This window comes from Balaenoptera borealis (genome assembly GCF_965194805.1).
Source record: "Balaenoptera borealis genome assembly, chromosome: 9".
NCBI lineage: Eukaryota > Metazoa > Chordata > Mammalia > Artiodactyla > Balaenopteridae > Balaenoptera > Balaenoptera borealis.
This window is the reverse complement of record NC_138873.1, coordinates 8,076,206-8,095,466: the sequence shown is the minus strand read 5'-3', so window position 1 is coordinate 8,095,466 and position 19,261 is coordinate 8,076,206. Positions and strand designations below refer to the sequence as shown.

The following is a 19,261-nucleotide window of genomic DNA, read 5'->3' as shown; positions in this document are numbered from 1 at the left end:
ATGCAAACTAATCTGTAGTGATGGAGAGCAGATCAATGGTGGCCTGTGGATGAGGAGTCAGAGAGGGACAAAGAGGAGGGACTGTCAAGGGCCACAATGAAACTTTTGCGGGGATGGTATGGCCATTGTCTTGAGTGCAGTGATGGCTTCATGAGTGTATAAGTCAGACTTCTGAAATTAAAAACTAAATGCATGCAGTGTACTCTATGTTAATTATACCTCAATAAAACCCATTTAAAAAACAGTTTGGGTGTTGGTGCAAGAATTGATAAAAAGATCAATGAATCAGAATAGAGAGCCCAGAAATTGACCTGTATTTATATGGGAACTTGGTATATAATAAAGATGCCATTACCAACCAGTGGAGAACTGATGAACCACCCAATAAATAGTAATAGGGCAGTAGACTTCCCATACTGAAAAGTTAAATTAGATGCATACACCTAAAACAAATACCGGATTGATCCAAGGGTCAAATATGACAAGAAGAAAATGGCTTAAAATTATTAGTAAAAAGTATAAGAGAATATATTTATGACTTTGGGGTAGGTAGGAATCTCTTGAATAAGACATAAAAAGCATAAATAATAAAGGAGAATATCGATGTTTGACTCCATCAAATGTAAAACTTCAATTCTTCAGAAGATACCATAAATAGAATTAAAAGAGGAGTCACAGACTGGGCAAAAGTCTTTGTCCTACATAGAAAAAACTGAAGATTAATATCCAATCTATGCTTCTTTAAAACTTACATTTCTCAAATATGACCCAGCAATTCCACTCCTGGGTATATATCTGAGAAAAAACAAAAACACTAATTCGAAAAGGTGCATGTACCCTAATGTTCATAGTAGCATTATTTACAATAGCCAAGATATGGAATCAACCTCAGTGTCTATCAACAGATGAACGGATAAAGAAGAAGTGGCATACCCACACACACACACACACACACACACACACACACACAATGGACTACTACTCAGCCATAAAAGAAGAATGAAGTTTTGCCATTTGCAGCAACATGGATAGAATTGTAGGGTATTATGCCATTTGAAATGAGTCAGACAAAGACAAATACTGTATGACATCACTTATATATGGAATCTAAAAAAATACAACAAACTAGTGAATATGACAAAAAAGAAGCAGACTCACAGATATAGAGAACAAACTAATGGTTACCAGTGGGGAGAGGGAAGGGGGAGGGGCAATAAGGGTAGAGGATCACAAACAATTACCTATAAAATAAGCCACAATGATACATTGTACAATACAGGGAATATAGCCAATATTCTATAATAACTATAAATGGAGTATAACTTTTAAAAATTGTGAATCACTATATTGTACACCTGTAACTTATAGAATATTGTATATCAAATTTACTTCACTTCAGTTTTAAAAAAAAGCTTACAAATCAGTAAGAAAAAAGCAAACACCCAATAAAAACATGCAAAGGCAATGACTAGGCGATCCCTAGAGGATCCTTCCAACAAGGATCCTTCCAAACCTCCAAAAAACAAAGAAAAAAAAAAAGCTCAACTCCACTGGTAATTACAAGAGTCCAAATCAAACCTAGGACATAGCACTTCTCACCATGAAACTAGCAAAAATTTAAGAAGCAAAAATAGCTAGGATCCTTCCAACAATGATCCTTCCAAACCTCCAATAAAGAAAAAAAAAAAAAGCTCAACTCCACTGGTAATTACAAGAGTCCAAATCAAACCTAGGACATAGCACTTCTCACCATGAAACCAGCAAAAATTTAAGAAGCAAAAGTAGCTAGATTTGGAAAGGATATGGAGAAATAAAAATTCTCATTCCATCCTGAGGGTAAATTTTGAACAACTGCATTGGAGAGAGAGTTGGCACTATCTAATAAAATTGAAAATATGTTTATTTGGCTGAGGTGGGGTGGGAGATGGTGGTGACAATGACGGTCCCGTACATTTGCACCATCTGTGTTCCCTGAAAGATCTAGACTGTCTTCATAAGCTCTCAGTTACAAGTAACTCATCTTCCCACCAGGCTGAGAAAGGAGATGGGCCCAGAATGAGGTTGCCCAGAAGATGAAAATGAAAGGACCATTTCATTATTGCTCTAATTTCTGCTCTTTGCTTTTCCACACTGCCTCTTCGGAATCTTGACACAGGAGATCCTCTTTTCCTGCCATACTCTGCCCCTCTCCACGATGAGGCAGGCTTCATTCCACGTACATGACTGTGGCCACAATCCTTCTCAGCCATCAGACAACCATCAGTCTGAGCACAAGATCGTAACAGGCCTGAGCGTCACGCCTGAATGGGCGAAACTAGGGGAGAGAGTTTCCATCCTCACCAGCAGAACTAAATAGCCTTCCCACAAGAAAATAAACAATCCAACTTTTTCCATTTGTAGAAAACAGCAAAGACAGCTTTGTCAGTCTGTGGTATCAAGTATGCTGGTCTCCTGTGAAAATTACCTCACTGACCCGCCCTCATTACAGCTGAAAGTTGGAGAGGTTCCCTCGTTAGGGAGGGGGGCCGGTGCCAGCGTACCCACGCTTGTCACCCGCTGGCCCCTGGTGTGGCTTGATGTGGGTGTGGGATGGAGCAGGGCCCACAGCCCTGACCTCACCCGTGCCCACCACGGTCCCCAGAGCCCACCAGCTCCAGACATCCCACTGTTTCAAGGAGAGGGACGTCAACACGTCATCATCCTGTAATTACAACACAAAGTTACAAATGTCTGTGTGCATCCATCACCATCAAACAGATTGTCTTTAAGTGTTTGTTTGACATTTATTTATTGAGGCCAATATTCACTGATCGATTTTCTATCATTGTAAGTGTACGTGTAAACAGGTTTGTGCCTAGTTCATTTCCACAGACCAACATAGAGTCAGTGTTTTGCGGGGGGAAATTGGCAAGTGTCCCACTTTTCTTCAGTTCTTTTTCTCTCTTTAGGTTTCTTTGGGGACTTTCAAATTTAGATGATTCCAGAAGGCAAACAAAAGAGTTTTGATTTAGGATAATACAACCGGTTCTCAGTAGATAGAACAATGTATGCAGCAGTTTCCGCTGGCCTTGACTTAGGACACCCTCACATCACAAAAACACAGGGACGGGGCTTCCCTGTTGGCGCAGTGGTTGAGAATCCCCCTGCCCATGCAGGGGACACGGGTTCGAGCCCTGGTCTGGGAAGATCCCACATGCCGCAGAGCAACTAGGCCCATGAGCCACAACTACTGAGCCTGCGCGTCTGGAGCCTGTGCTCCGCAACAGGAGAGGCCGCGACAGTGAGAGGCCCGCGCACCGCGATGAAGAGTGGCCCCCACTCGCCACAACTAGAGGAAGCCCTCGCACAGAAACGAAGACCCAACACAGCCAAAAATAAATAAATAATTAAATAAATTTATTAAAAAAAAACACAGGGACGGTTGGTGTCATGGGGGTGTTGCTTCAGTCCCACACCACCACCTCCTTCCAGGCGCTCTCCACCTGGGCGAGCAGGACCAACGTGTGTCCAGTGACGGAAAGACTCACACATCCTTGGAATGACTCCCATTGCTGATTTATTCCAGTGGTGGTGCAGGGCCCTCTGTGAATCAGATTCCTGCCTGGCTTACCTACCCATAAATCAGCTCTTATTTCAGTCTGAACCTTCCAACCTCACCAGCTCAGACTCAAGCATGAGCAGGCAGGACTGCCAGAACGAGGGCCTCCAGGGGCATAGAAGTTGCCATGTGCAAATTTAAAAGGGTCCTCCTGCGGGTACACAAGGCTCAGGGCTGGACCCACCAAAAGGCTGATCTCAGCCCAGCTCACCTCCTCAGCCGGGCATCTTCAGCCCATGCAGAAAAGGTCATAGTTTTCCACGGTATCTCTGGCCAGAATCCCTCTTCTTTCACCTCAAGACCATCTATTAGCCCAGTTTTTCTTATCATTACCACCCTTCTCCCAAGAAGCCTTTTTAGACCTTTTTTTTTCCCGAATTGCCCCCCCCGGTAAAATTTTAATACCTCATATATACTATACCCCTATTCGTGGACTGAAGCCCTTTGGAAGGCCATAAACCATTGTAATAATCTAAGATTTTTTACTTCCCACGAACAAGTTTTTGTGATTTCCCCCCATTGAGAGTGCATGTACTAACTGTTACTACAGTAGAGTCTGTCATCTATCACCAGAGGAATCCACCTGCGCACAGGGAGGGTAGACCCAAGTCATCAGCAGCACTAAAATGACCGGTTCCTCACACTAGTCCCAAGCACCCTCCCTGCCTCGCTGCCCTGGACAGGGCACTGTCCCTGGTCCCTCAACCCACACTCCATGCCCACTTCCCATGCTCCTGCTGCCCTCACTAACCGCCACGCTTCCCCTGGTTTCCTTCTACTCCCGCAGGCTGCTTCCTGGTGTGCAGGAGAGAGAGATTCAGCTCGCAAGGAAATCTCATAATCTTTGAACACTTCATGAAGCAAAACCTCCTAAGTCTTTAAGTTGGCAAGTTGATAAAGTAGTATATTTATTCATTCAATTATTTGTTGGTTCGGTTAATCAATCAACAAACATAAGGAGATGGTTCTGTGAGCAGGATGAACAAGATGTAGCCCTTAAGCACAGGACATGGGGGTTGGGGATGCAGAGTGACTTCCAGAAGGAGCTGGTGCTTGACCAGGTCTCGAGGAGCAAACATGACCTGGTTTAGACAGTTGGAGGGACACCTGCGCAAAGACTGGGGGGACAGACGGAGCCTGACTGCTAAGTTTGGGAAACTGCTCCAGAGTCCAGTATGCTGAGTGCAGGGTGAGTGCAAGGAAACCAGGGCCCTTCTTTGTCTTTTATTATAGACTCTTAAAGTCTACTTTGTCGGAGAGTATTTCTACCCCAGCTTTCTTTTCATTTCCATTTGCATAGAATATTTTTTTCCGTCCTCTCACTTTCAGTCAGTGTATGTCTATAGCTCTGAAGTGAGTCTCTTGTAGACAGCAAATAGATGGGTCTTTTTTTTAATCCGATCAGCCACCTTATGTCTTTTTTTTTTTTTTGGAATTTTTGAATTTTATTTATTTTTTTATACAGCAGGTTCTTGTTGGTCATCAATTTTATACACATCAGTGTATACATGTCAATTCCAATCACCCAATTCATCACACCACCACCACCACCACCACCACCCTGCGGCTTTCGCCCCTTGGTGTCCATACGTTTGTTCTCTACGTCTGTGTCTCAACTTCTGCCCTGCAAACCGGTTCATCTGTACCACTTTTCTAGGTTCCACATACATGCGTTAATATACGATATTTGTTTTTCTCTTTCTGACTTACTTCACTCTGCATGACAGTCTCTAGATCCATCCATGTCTCAACAAATGACCCAATTTCGTTCCTTTTTATGGCTGAGTAATATTCCATTGTATATAGGTACCACAACTTCTTTATCCATTCATCTGTCGATGGGCATTTAGGTTGCTTTCATGACCTGGCTATTGTAAATAGTGCTGCAATGAACATTCGGGTGCATGTGTCTTTTTGAATTATGGTTTACTCAGGTATATGCCCAGTAGTGCGATTGCTGGGTCATATGGTAATTCTATTTTTAGTTTTTTAAGGAACCTCCATACTGTTCTCCATAGTGACTGTATCAATTTACATTCCCACCACCAGTGCAAGAGGGTTCCCTTTTCTCCACACCCTCTCCAGCATTTGTTGTTTGTAGATTTTCTGATGATGCCCATTCTAACTGGTGGGAGGTGATACCTCATTGTAGTTTTGATTTGCATTTCTCTAATAATTAGTGATGTTGAGCATCTTTTCATGTGCTTCATGGCCATCTGTATGTCTTCTTTGGAGAAATGTCTATTTAGGTCTTCTGCCCATTTTTGGATTGGGTTGTTTGTTTAATATTGAGCTGCATGAGCTGTTTATACATTTTGGAGATTAATCCTTTGTCCGTTGACTCCTTTGCAAATATTTTCTCCCATTCTGAGGGTTGTCTTTTCGTCTTGTTTATGATTTCCTTTGCTGTGCAAAAGCTTTGAAGTTTCATTAGGTCCCATTTGTTTATTTTTGTTTTTATTTCCAGTACTCTAGGAGGTGGATCAAAAAAGATCTTGCTGTGATTTATGTCAAAGAGTGTTCTTCCTATGTTTTCCTCTAAGAGTTTTATAGTGTCCGGTCTTACACTTAGGTATCAAATCCATTTTGAGTTTAGTTTTGTGTATGGTGTTACGGAGTGCTCTAATTTCATTCTTTTACATGTAGCTGTACAGTTTTCCCAGCACCACTTATTGAAGAGACCGTCCTTTCTCCATTTTTTATCCTTGCCTCCCTTGTCATAGATTAGTTGACCATAGGTGGGTGGGTTTACCTCTGGGCTTTCTATCTTCTTCCATTGATCTATGTTTCTGTTTTTGTGCCAGTACCATATTGTCTTGATTACTGTAGCTTTGTAGTATAGTCTGAAGTCAGGGAGTCTGATTCCTCCTGCCCCGTTTTTTCCCCTCAAGACTGCTTTGGCTATTCGGGGTCTTTTGTGTCTCCATACAAATGTTGAGATTTTTTGTTCTAGTTCTGTTAAAAATGCCATTGGTAACTTGATAAGGATTGCATTGAATCTGTAGATTGCTTTGGGCAGTATAGTCATTTTCACAATATTGATTCTTCCAATCCAAAAACATGGTATATCTCTCCATCTGTTTGTATCATCTTTAATTTCTTTCATCAGGGTCTTATAGTTTTCTGCATACAGGTCTTTTGTCTCCCTAGGTAGGTTTATTCCTAGGTATTTTGTTATTTTTGTTGCAATGGTAAATGGGAGTGTTTCCTTAATTTCTCTTTCAGATTGTTCATCGTTAGTGTATAGGAATGCAAGAGATTTCTGTGCATTAATTTTGTATCCTGCAACTTTACCAAATTCATTGATTAGCTCTAGTAGTTTTCTGGTGGCATTTTTAGGATTCTCTATGTATAGTATCATGTCATCTGCAAACAGTGACAGTTTTACTTCTTCTTTTCCGATTTGGATTCCTTTTGTTTCTTTTTCTTCTCTGATTGCCGTGGCTAGGACTTCCAAAACTATGTTGAATAATAGTGGTGGGAGTGGACGTCCTCATCTTGTTCCTGATCTTAGAGGAAATGCTTTCAGTATTTCACCATTGAGAATGATGTTTGCTGTGGGTTTGTCATATATGGCCTTTATTATGTTGAGGTAGGTTCCCTCTATGCCCACTTTCAGGAGAGTTTTTATCATAAATGGGTGTTGAATTTTGTCAGAAGCTTTTTCTGCATCTATCGAGATGATCATATGGTTTTTATTCTTCAGTTTGTTAATATGGTATATCACATTGATTGATTTGCATATAGTGAAGAATCCTTGCATCCGTGGGATAAATCCCACTTGATCATGATGTATGATCCTTTTAATGTGTTGTTGGATTCTGTTTGCTAGTATTTTGTTGAGGATTTTTGCATCTATATCCATGAGTGATATTGGTCTGTAATTTTCTTTTTTTGTAGTATCTTTGTCTGGTTTTAGTATCAGGGTGATGGTGGCCTCATAGAATGAGTTTGGGAGTGTTCCTTCCTCTGCAATTTTTTGGAAGAGTTTGAGAAGGATGGGTGTTACCTCTTCTCTAAAGGTTTAATAGAATTCACCTGTGAAGCCATCTGGTCCTGGACTTTTGTTTGTTGGAAGATTTTTTTTTTAATAAATTTATTTATTTTTATTTTTGGCTGTGTTGGGTCTTCGTTTCTGTGCAAGGGCTTTCTCTAGTTGCAGCAAGCGAGGACCCCTCTTCATTGTGGTGCACGGGCCTCTCACTGTCATGGCCTCTCTTGTTGCAGAGCACAGGCTCCAGACGCGCAGCCTCAGTAGTTGTGGCTCACGGGCCCAGTCGCTCCACAGCATGTGGGATCTTCCCAGACCAGGGCTCGAACCCATGTCCCCTGCATTGGCAGGCAGATTCTCAACCACTGTGCCACCAGGGAAGCCCTGTTGGAAGATTTTTAATCACAATTTCAATTTCATTACTTGTGATTGGTCTGTCCATATTTTCTATTTCTTCCTGGTTCACTCTTGGAATGTTACACCTTTCTAAGAATTTGTCCATTTCTTCCAGGTTGTCCATTTTATTGGCATAGTGTTGCTTGTAGTAGTCTCTTAGGATGCTTTGTATTTCTGCGGTGTCTGTTGTAACTTCTCCTTTTTCATTTCTAATTTTATTGATTTGAGTCCTCTCCCTCTTTTTCTTGATGAGTTTGGCTAATGGGTTATCAATTTTGTTTATCTTCTCAAAGAACCAGCTTTTAGTTTTATTGATCTTTGCTATTGTTTTCTTTGTTTCTATTTCATTTATTTCTGCTCTGATCTTTATGATTTCTTTCCTTCTGCTAACTTTGGGTTTTGTTTGTTCTTCTTTCTCTAGTTTCTTTAGGTGTAAGGTTAGATTGTTTATTTGAGATTTTTGTTGTTTTTTGATGTAGGCTTGTATAGCTATAAACTTCCCTCTTAGAACTGCTTTTGCTGCATCCCATAGATTTTGGATCATCATGTTTTCATTGACATTTGTCTCTAGGTATTTTTTTATTTTTTCTTTGATTTCTTCAGCGATCTCTTGGTTATTTAGTAACGTATTTTTTAGCCTCCATGTGTTTGTGCTTTTAACGTTTTTTTCCGTGTAATTCATTTCTAATCTCATAGCGTTGTGGTCAGAAAAGATGCTTGATATGATTTCAATTTTCTTAAATTTACTGAGGCTTGATTTGTGACCCAAGGTATGATCTATCCTGGAGAATGTTCCGTGCACACTTTAGAAGAAAGTGTAATCTGCTGTTTTTGGATGGAATGTCCTATATATATCAATTAAATCTATCTGGTCTATTGTGTCATTTAAAGCTTCTGTTTCCTTATTTACTTTCATTTTGGATGATCTGTCCATTGGTGTAAGTGAGGTGTTAAAGTCCCCCACTATTATTGTGTTACTGTTGATTTCCTCTTTTATAGCTGTTAGCAGTTGCCTTATGTATTCAGGTGCATGCACCTATGTTGGGTGCATATATATTTATAATTGTTATATCTTCTTCTTGGATTGATCCCTTGATCATTATGTAGTGTCCTTCCTTGTCTCTTGTAACATTCTTTATTTTAAAGTCTATTTTATCTGATATGAGTATTGCTACTCCAGCTTTCTTTTGATTTCCTTTTGCATGGAATATCTTTTTCCATCCCCTCACTTTCAGTCTGTATGTGTCCCTAGGTCTGAAGTGGGTCTCATGTAGACAGCATATATATGGGTCTTGTTTTTGTATCCATTCAGCAAGCCTGTGTCTTTTGGTTGGAGCATTTAATCCATTCACATTTAAGGTAATTATTGATATGTATGTTCCTATGACCATTTTCTTAATTGTTTTGGATTTGTTTTTGTAGGTCCTTTTCTTCTCTTGTGTTTCCCACTTAGAGAAGTTCCTTTAGCATTTGTTGTAGAGCTGGTTTGGTGGTGCTGAATTCTCTCAGCTTTTGCTTGTCTGTAAAGCTTTTGATTTCTCCATCAAATCTGAATGAGATCCTTGCCAGGTAGAGTAATCTTGGTTGTAGGTTCTTCCCTTTCATCATTTTAAGTATATCATGCCACTCCCTTCTGGCTTGTAGAATTTCTGCTGAGAAATCAGCTGTTAACCTTATGGGAGTTCCCTTGTATGTTATTTGTCGTTTTTCCCTTGCTGCTTTCAAGAATTTTTCTTTGTCTTTAATTTTTGCCAATTTGATTACTATGTGTTTCAGCGTGTTTCTCCTTGGGTATATCCTGTATGGGACTCGCTGCGCTTCCTGCACTTGGGTGGCTATTTCCTTTCCCATGTTATAGAAGTTTTCGACTATAATCTCTTCAAATATTTTCTCTGGTCCTTTCTCTCTCTCTTCTCCTTCTGGGACCCCTATAATGCGAATGTTGTTGCGTTTAATGTTGTCCCAGAGGTCTCTTAGGCTGTCTTCATTTCTTTTCATTCTTTTTTCTTTATTCTGTTCTGCGGCCATTCTGTCTTCCAGGTCACTTATCCATTCTTCTGCCTCAGTTACTCTGTTATTGATTCCTTCTAGTGTAGTCTTCATTTCAGTTATTGTATTGTTCATCTCTGTTTGTTTGTTCTTTAATTCTTCTAGGTCTTTGTTAAACATTTCTTGCATCTTCTCGATCTTTGACTCCATTCTTTTTCCAAGGTCCTGGATCATCTTCACTATCATTATTCTGAATTCTTTTTCTGGAAGGTTGCCTATCTCCACTTCATTTAGTTGTTTTTCTGGGGTTTTATCTTGTTCCTCATCTGGTACATAGCCCTCTGCCTTTTCATCTTGTCTATCTTTCTGTGAATGTAGTTTTTGTTCCACGGGCTGCAAGATTGTAGTTCTTCTTGCTTCTGCTGTCTGCCCTCTGGTCACCCTATGTCTTTTGATTGGATCATTTAGTCCATTGACATTTACAATAATTATTGATAGATATGTAATATTGCCATTTTACTACTTGTTTTCTGGTTGTTTTTTTGTAGTTCTTCCCTGTTCTTTTCTTCTTCTTTTAGTCTGTTCCCTTGTGGTTTGATGATTTTCTTTAGTGTTATGTTTGGCTCCTTTCTTTTTAATTCTTGTGAATCTATTGTAGATTTTTGACTTGTGGTTACCATGAAGTTTATATATGTTGACTTACACTATATCTACTTGTTTTAAGCTGATAGTCATTAAGTTCAAACACATTCTAAAAGATCTACATTTTTACTCTCCCTCTCTCACATTTTGTGTTTTTGATGTCATATTTTACATTTTCATGGTTACCCTTAAATGTTCATTGTAGTTATCATTGATTTTACAATGTTTGTCTTATAACCTTCATACTTACTTAAGTGGTTGATCCACTACCTTACTGTATATTTGCCTTTACCAGTGAGATTTTTTTCCCTTTCTATATTTTCTTATTTCTTGTTATAGTTGTTTCTTTTTCACATGATGAAGACCTTCTAACATTTCTTGTAAGGTCAGTTTAGTGGTGATGAACTCTTTAAGTTTTTGCTTGTCTGGGAAACTCTTTCTCTCTCCTTCAATTCTGCATGATAATCTTACTGGGTAGAGTATCCTAGGTTGTAGGTTTTCCCTTTCAGCACTTTAAACATATCAAGCCACTCCCTTCTGGCCTGCACAGTTTCTGCTGAGAAATCAGCTGATAGCTTTATGGGGGGGTTCCCTGGTATGTGACTCTTTGGTTTTCTCTTGCTGCCTTCAAAATTTTCTCTGTATCTTTAAATTTTGCCATTTTAATTATAATATATCTTGGTAGGGGGTCTCTTTGGGTTCATTTTGTTTGGTGTGCTTTCTGGACCTAGGTAACTGTTTCCTTCTTCAGATTAGTGAAGTTTTCAGCCATAATCTCATCAAATACATTTTCTGTGTCTTTCACTCTCTTTTCTCCTTCTGGGATGCCTATACTGCAAATGTTAGTACACTTGATATTGTCCCAGAGGTCCCTTAAACTATTTTCATTTTTTAAATTTGTTTTTCTTTTTACTTTTCTGATTGGGTGATTTCCACTAATCTATCTTGCAGGTCGCTATGTGTTTTTCTGTATCACCTAATCTGGTGTTAATCCCTTCTAATGTATTTTTCATTTCAGTTATTATATTCTTCAGCTCTGACTGTTTGAAACTTAGTCTTGTTTGAAATATAATCTTCTCTCTTCTCATTTTGTTTAACTTTCTATGTTTGTCTCTATGAAATTAGGCAAAACAGTTACATATCCTGGTCTGGAAGGTGTGTCCTTGTGTGGGAGCATCTGTATGGAGTCTATGTGTGCCCAGTGGCTTTGAAGGGAGGGCTGGAGCTGAAATGAGCACAGGCTACATCTTCTCCCTGCGTGTGCTGGCAGCCTCCATGTTGGTGGGAGGTAAGGCTGGAGTTGGAGGGGCTAGAACTGGAGCCAGGTGTGAGCCTGGGCTTCCCCTATTGAGGGGTGGGGCTGGGGCCCAAGGGGCTAGAGCAGGAGCCCTGAGGGAGTTGGGCTTCTCCCTGGTGTGATGGCAGTCTCCACCTGGGTTGGGGACATGGTTGGGGTCCTGAGGGGTTGAAGCCACACTTCTGAGTTGGCTCCAGGTCTCCGAGCTGACTAGAGGTTCGAGCTCCTCACTCCTTACGGAGGATCCCCGAGCCTGTGATATTCCCCTCCTCTTCTGGGTCACCCACTAGGGGTGTGGGTCCTGAATAGACTGCTTCTCCTCCCCTCCTACCAGACTCCATGTGGTTCTTTCTTTACAGCCTTGGTTGTAGAAAAGCCATCTGCTAGTCTTCAGGTGATTCTCAGCAAGAGTTGCTCTATATGTAGCTGTGTTTTGGGGGTTTTTTATTTATTTATTTATTTGTTTATTTATTTATATTTTATTTTTGGCTGCATTGGGTCTTTGCTGCCGCGCACGGGCTTTCTCTAGTTGCGACAAGCGGGGGCTACTCTTCATTGCAGTGCGCGGGCTTCTCATTGCAGTGGTTTCTCTCGCAGAGCACAGGCTCTAGGTGCACGGGCTTCAGTAGTTGTGGCTCGCAGGCTCTAGAGCACAGGCTCAGTCATTGTGGTACATGGACTTAGTTGCTCCACAGCATGTGGGATCCTCCCAGGCCAAGGCTTGAACCCGTGTCCCCTGCATTGGCAGGCGGATTCTTAACCACTGCACCACCAGGGAAGTCCTGTAGCTGTGGTTTTGATGTGTTCATGGCAGGAGGTGAGCTCAGGGTCTTCCTACTCCTCCATCTTGATCCCTCTCAAATAACATAACATTTTGAGTTTATATTTTGTACTCTACAATATGTCAACAAATTAAATAGTGATATTCACAATGAACATTGTATAACTGCAAGTACATACACACAGCCTCCTTACCATAATCTTAACTAGAAGGAAAAAAATCACTGTTTGGGGAATGATGACACTTTACCGAAATTACTTTAACAGTATCTCTCTGTGGCAATGAAACTTAAATGCTTTGGGGTTAAGGTTTAGGATAAGATTTTAAAAGCCATTGTAATAACCATTAGGACCTAATAAAAATAATGAGCAAAACTTGTGATAAACAGGCATTACACTGAGGATATCACAATGGCAAACACTCCATATAAGTAAATAAGCCTATTAGCTATGCTGCACTACAGCCAGGCATACCTAATACCAAACATCTGGTTGAAAACAAAAAATAATCAAGTAATAATGGGTGTCTCCAAGTAGTCATGGATTTGGAATATGAAATAAGATTTCCCATGTTAAGTTTTCTATTCCATGGTCTTTCTGCAATACAGCTTTGCTCTTTATCAAAGTCAGAATTAAATTTAAAATCCAAATTTTAGCATCTGTGTATTTTGCTACTTAAAAGCTAACATATTTTATTTGTAAACCACTAGAATTGCTCTATAAATAGAACTAGAAAATAAAACACAAAATTGAATTTGAAGTCCCTACACTTTTTGTTAACATGGGCATTTAAATATTGAGACTCTCATACATTTTCAAGATACAGATTCCATGTTAATTTCAAAATCTGATTTTGAAACATAAATGCATTTCAAATGTTCACAGATGTTAGAGTTCAAAAACTCAAATTTAAGACACATACATTCTCTGGCAGTAGTAAAGTCTATTGTATTTTTGAAGAATTCACAGAACCCTTCAGAAAATGTTTGTGTAAAGTCAAGAAAAAGGTTAACTTGACACTGTAACTGAAGTCTGCCTCATGACAATTACAAAAGACTAAAAAACAGATAACTAACCTGTTTATTATAATCTAAACACCAATAAGTTTTAGATAAACTATCTGATGAATAGTCTAGAATATATCAAAATGATAAACACCATCTCCAAACAAAATTTTTAAATATTTAACTTAAGTGGAAAATAAAAAACAATAGTCCTGGCATTTGCCCAGGACGTGCATTCTCAAACTCTATTTATTTTACATAGTAACTTTCATCTCAAGAATTCCATCTTAATGTTAAAAATCTTGAAAATAACCAGAGGCAAACATTCTGCCTGATTCTCCTCGAAGATCTCTATAAGAGATTGTGTACCCATCAAAATTTAAAGACCAGCTTAAACAATTATATTGGGCTGGCCAAAAAGTTCGTTCCGGTTTTTCCAAAACATCTTACGGGAAAACCCGAACGAACGTTTTGGCCAACCAACCCAATGCTTAACGAGTAACTCTTCTCTCTCTCTCTCTCTCTCTAGCTCTCAATCTCTCTCAATCTCCATCTCTCTTTCACATACACACACACACACCCACACCCACATACCACCCCTTCCAACACACACACGAAGAAATTATACCAAATCGATTTTTGGGTCTAAATAAACAGACAGTAAATAATTATTTAGCCTAATATTTTTAAGCTACTGTGTGTCCTCTGATACATTTTTGGATACGCTCAAGTTTTTCTACACAATTAGTAAAAATTTTTTTCATTTCAGTAGTAATGCAAAAAATTTTAATGTAAGCGCTTTCTGGGCCACTGGGATGTCTGCTTTATGTCTGAGAATGCAAGATGATTTTATTTGCCATTATGTTTATTGATCACATGGTCACCGGGTAACAGCACTTACCGTTTGGTGAGCTTAGCAGAAATGGACTTAAGAGATAAAAAAGGCATTTTTAAGCCAGTAAAGGTAAAAGGTAAATTGCATTGCAGATGGCAGAAGGAATATATATTTTGCAATATTTTGAGAAAAGGAGAGTGTTGGGTGACACTCAGGGAATTGCATTAACTCAGAGAATGATGTGGAACCTGCCAAGCGAAAGACAGGAGCAGGGAGCAGGCAGTGTGATGTTCACAAGGGGAGGCACGACCCAGGTTCACTGATGCTGTCCATTGGAATGGCATTGGCTTCATAATTGTGTTGGCACTAAATGATATATTTATTTTATTTTATAGCTGTATAAGATCTGTAAAAAATGAGATTTTTATATAGGTTTATATTTTTATGTATTCATATTAAATATAAAAAGTTTTTAATATAAAAAAGCTTAACTGAGTCTCCTGAATTCTTTTATCTACACACAGAAAAATGGGTTTTCTTATCAAATCTTACCATTCCTCTGAAATCTTCTTGTCTGCCTTTCCAACAGATTGGCAGAGCGGGGACATTTCAGACAATTGCTAAATCAGGACCAAAGCTTGGACCCCTGACCCACATCTTGCTGGCAGAAAATACAGTCTTGCAATGTATTCTTAAATATATAGATTTTTATCCAACAATATAATTGCTTATGGCTCTCTGAACAAAGGTTTCATAATGTTTGGCTCCAGCATTATAGCAGTAAAAAAAATAAAAATTATCATACTGATTTAATGTATTCATTCATTCAACCATTATTTACTAAGTATACAGGACAGTGTAGTGGGTTCTGGGGACACAGTGCTGAATTTTAAAGCAGCACCATGGCCTCTGCCTTAATGGAGCTTATGGTCCAGTGGAGAAAATCATTAGTAACCACACAATCATGCAGCCAACAAAGTAATAACCAACTATGGTATGAATTCTGAAGTCACCTACTGCTGCGAGGATGTTGTACAGATAACCAAGACAGGTCATCAAACCGATACTCTATTGCCAAAAAGGGGCCTTTGCTTTGATCAGAATGTTGATGTAGACTAGATTTCTGGCTGTCAACACAAAGAACACAACCTGAAAAGTCACACAAGTCACAATTTCCATAGTTGCTCTGAAGGCCCATCAGTTGTCCAGGGACATAGTTGACCTGATACTGCAAGTTGAACAAAAGTTTCCCACTGAGGAGGAAGAGGAAAGAGAAGGAGAAGGAGAGAAAAGGGAGAAGAAGGAAGGAAGGAGGGGAGAAAGAAAGAAAGAAGGAGGCTTCCCTGGTGGCACAGTGGTTGGGAGTCTGCCTGCCAGTGCAGGGGACACGGGTTCAAGCCCTGGTCTGGGAGGATCCCACATGCCACGGAGCAACTAAGCCCGTGTGCCACAACTACTGAGCCTGCGCTCTAGAGCCCACGAGCCACAACTACTGAGCCCGCGTGCCACAACTACTGAAGCCCGAATGCCTAGAGCCCGTGCTCCACAACAAGAGAAGCCACCAAAATGAGAAGCCCGCGCACCGCAACGAAGAGTAGCCCCTGTTCACCACAACTAGAGAAAGCCCGCGTGCAGCAATGAAGACCCAAAACACAGCCAAAAAATAAATAAATAAATTTATTTTTTAAAAAAAAGAAAGAAAGAGGGAGGGAGGGAAGGAGAGAGAGAAAGAAAGAAAGAAAGAAAGGAAGGAAGGAAGAAAGAGGGAGGGAGAGAAAGAAAGAAAGAAGGAGAGAAAGGAAGGAAGGGAGGGAGGGAGGGAGGAAGGAAGGAAGGGAGGAAGGAAGAGAGAAAGAAGGAGGGAGAGAGAGAGGGAGGGAGGGAGAAAGAAAGAGAGAGAAAGAAAGAAAGAAAGAAAGAAGAAAGAAGAAAGGAAGGGAGGGAGGAAGGAAGAAAGAAAGAGAGAGAGAAAGAAAGAAAGGAAGGAAGAAAGAAAGAAAGAGAAAGAAGGAAGGAAAGAAGAAAGAAGGAAGGAAGAGAGGGAGGGAGGAAGGAAGAAAGAAGGAGGGAGAGAGAGAGGGAGGGAGAGAGGAAGAAAGAGGGAGGGAGGGAGGAGAAAACTGTGAGATGCAATGAACAGCATCTTCCACACCCACACTCTCCATTGGCTCCCATCTCACGCAGAGCGAAAGCCAGTATCCTTCCAGAGACCACAGGCCTAAGTGAACTACTCCCCCAGCCCCCAGCCCCTCGCTCTCCAGCCACGCTGGTCTCCTGGCTATTCCTGGAAGCCACCAGGAGCCCACCCGACCCCAAGGCTTTCAGGGAGTGATCTTCCCCTGGATATCTGCTCCCCCCACAAATCCCGACTGCAACACCACAGGGGACCTCTGTCTTTTAATGTTACCCCCATGTGGGCCAATGACGGCACACCAACATGCAGTTAATAACTATGTTAAAATAGTTTTTGAAAATATATTGAGTACTTACTAGGGCTCAGGCACTGTGCTAAATGCTGCATATGAATTATTTGTTTAATTGGTGCTGCCACCCCGTCAAGGGTATTCTCACCCTATGTTGCAGAAGGGGAAACGGCGACTTAGAGAGATCAGGTAACTTGCCAGTGGTCACACAGGCGGCAAGGGGAATGACCAGGGTTAGAGCAAGGATTCAAATCAGGAACATGTCTCCGAAGCTCAAGCTCTTAACCACTGTCTTATACGGCTCACCCATTTAGGAAACGGAGCTCTACAAAACACCAAACGAGTGCAGTGTGTGTGGATAGCACTTCAGCGGTCCATCCAGTCCAAGAATGACTGCTAGGGGATCTAGCAAAACCTAGGGAACAGGTGCATTGCGTCCCCTTTATCATAATAATAGCAAGGAGGAGGAAGCAGATGAGAATGACAGTGAGAGAGCAAAACCTATCACTTATGAAGGATTTCCATGGGATGTACCGAGCATTATGCTTCAGACAAACTCCTATAAATATTATTTCTTGGTTTTTATAAATATTGGTCAGCAGAGAGTTTGGGGTTTTACTCTGGGAACTATCTGAAGTGCAGATTATATATTACAAAGTACAGTCAGGTCCGCACCCCTTCACTTTGTCAGTTGGCTGGCAGGGGGGAGGTTTAGAGAACAAACTACAATGTGCACAAGCAGAAGGCCGTTTGCTCTACAAGGAGGCAGCCCTAGAGGCGGCAGGAGACGTGGTCTTCCCCAGAGGGCAGTTCTAGGTCTACTTCAGCCTGCAGACAAATGGACCCTTAAAGTCAAGTCGCAGGCCATGGACACCCACGATAATTCTCACCAGGCAAGTGTCTTTAATGAATCTTACCAAACGCTGTTTGCAGCCATTTTAAAAAATCTTAGTAAAGAGCCAGAAACGTCTTGAAATATTTTAACTTTCAAGAAGTTTAAAGCAATTGAGCTATGTAGAGTCGTTAGCAACAAGCCTTGAAAATGACAGTTTAGGGACTTCCCTGGTGGCACAGTGGTTAAGACTCTGCGTTCCCAATGCAGGGGGCCTGGGTTCGATCCCTGGTCAGGGAACTAGATCCCACATGCACGCCACAACTAAGAGCTCGTGAGCTGCAACTAAGAAGCCTGCCTGCCACAACTACGACCCAGCGCAACCAAAATAAATTAATTAATTAAATTTAAAATAAAATTTAAAAAAATAAAATGACAGTTTAGGTTTTCAAAGAGACTATCTTATGTTCTCTGACAATAATTCGATGTCTATTAAGACAGCTCCTAGTTATTGATAATGAAACCATGTCATCAGCCTATGGGATAATGCTTTCTATTCCACTTTCCACAACTAAAAACATGTGCCATCTAAGTTGAGAAAAATGTTAGACTAAAATATGAGAAGAAATATCTAAAGGAAAGAGCGGTTGAAGTTGACCATTGTTAGATGTCAAGCCCTGTCGTAGGCAATAGGGATACAAAATGAATACAGACCGATTGCCACCCTGGATAAACCCCAAGCCTTGTGGAGAGAAGAGATCTAGAAGCAAATCGTTACAATATAGACCAGCGAGTACCAGGACAGAGAGAGGGGCAGATAGAGAGCAGGGGAATGACCAGTTTGGCCTAAGGTGTCAAAAAAAGGCACCATTACACTAAATCTTAGAGAATAGTGGATTTTCCCAAGAAGAGAAATAGATGGAGGGAACAAGTGAAATATTTAAAGAAATAAGAACTGAGACATAGAACCTACACAAATCTGATTACCTTCTGGTAGAAAGAAACTCCTTGGCAGGAAGTGGAGGGAGTCAAATCGAAAAGCAACATCATGGTTGACACCCACGCACGGTTGTCCTCAACTGCGGTTGGTGAAAATGTCTGAAAACTGAGTATGGCATCCCGGTAACCTAAATAAATCAGAACAAAGGATTTGGAAAAAAGAACTTGAAGCCTGAGCTCTTGCCTAAAGGGAATTATTTTGTTGTGAGTAAGAAAGAGAACTGCTACAGTGATTGAAATCGGCATACCTTAGAAACTCGCTGCTGGCTAATTTAGAGGCTTCCTGTTTGGAGCCTTTACAAGACTCAGCATGTAGGCTAAATACTCTATCCAGATGGATCAGACTCGCAAACAAAGAAAGGAGTGTTCTTTCCTGCATCACCATTTCCACAGGCTCTGTGATGCAGGGAACTCCTAGCTACACCGTGGCAGCTTCTAAGGGAGGGAACATGGTCACTCAGTGCAGTGGTCATTC

The 19,261-nt window shown here is 40.7% G+C and overlaps 1 protein-coding gene across 1 annotated transcript in view; it reads right to left on the bottom strand.

Annotated features, from left to right (window-relative positions):
• The window catches only part of LOC309634490 (uncharacterized protein), a 95,041-nt gene that overhangs the window by 74,246 nt on the left and 1,534 nt on the right, over positions 1 to 19,261 (bottom strand). The window contains exon 2 of the mRNA XM_082404671.1: positions 18,775 to 18,914. Coding sequence (XP_082260797.1) covers positions 18,775 to 18,837 — 63 coding nt within the window. The 5' untranslated portion in view covers positions 18,838 to 18,914. The remainder of the gene's footprint in view (positions 1 to 18,774; positions 18,915 to 19,261) is intronic.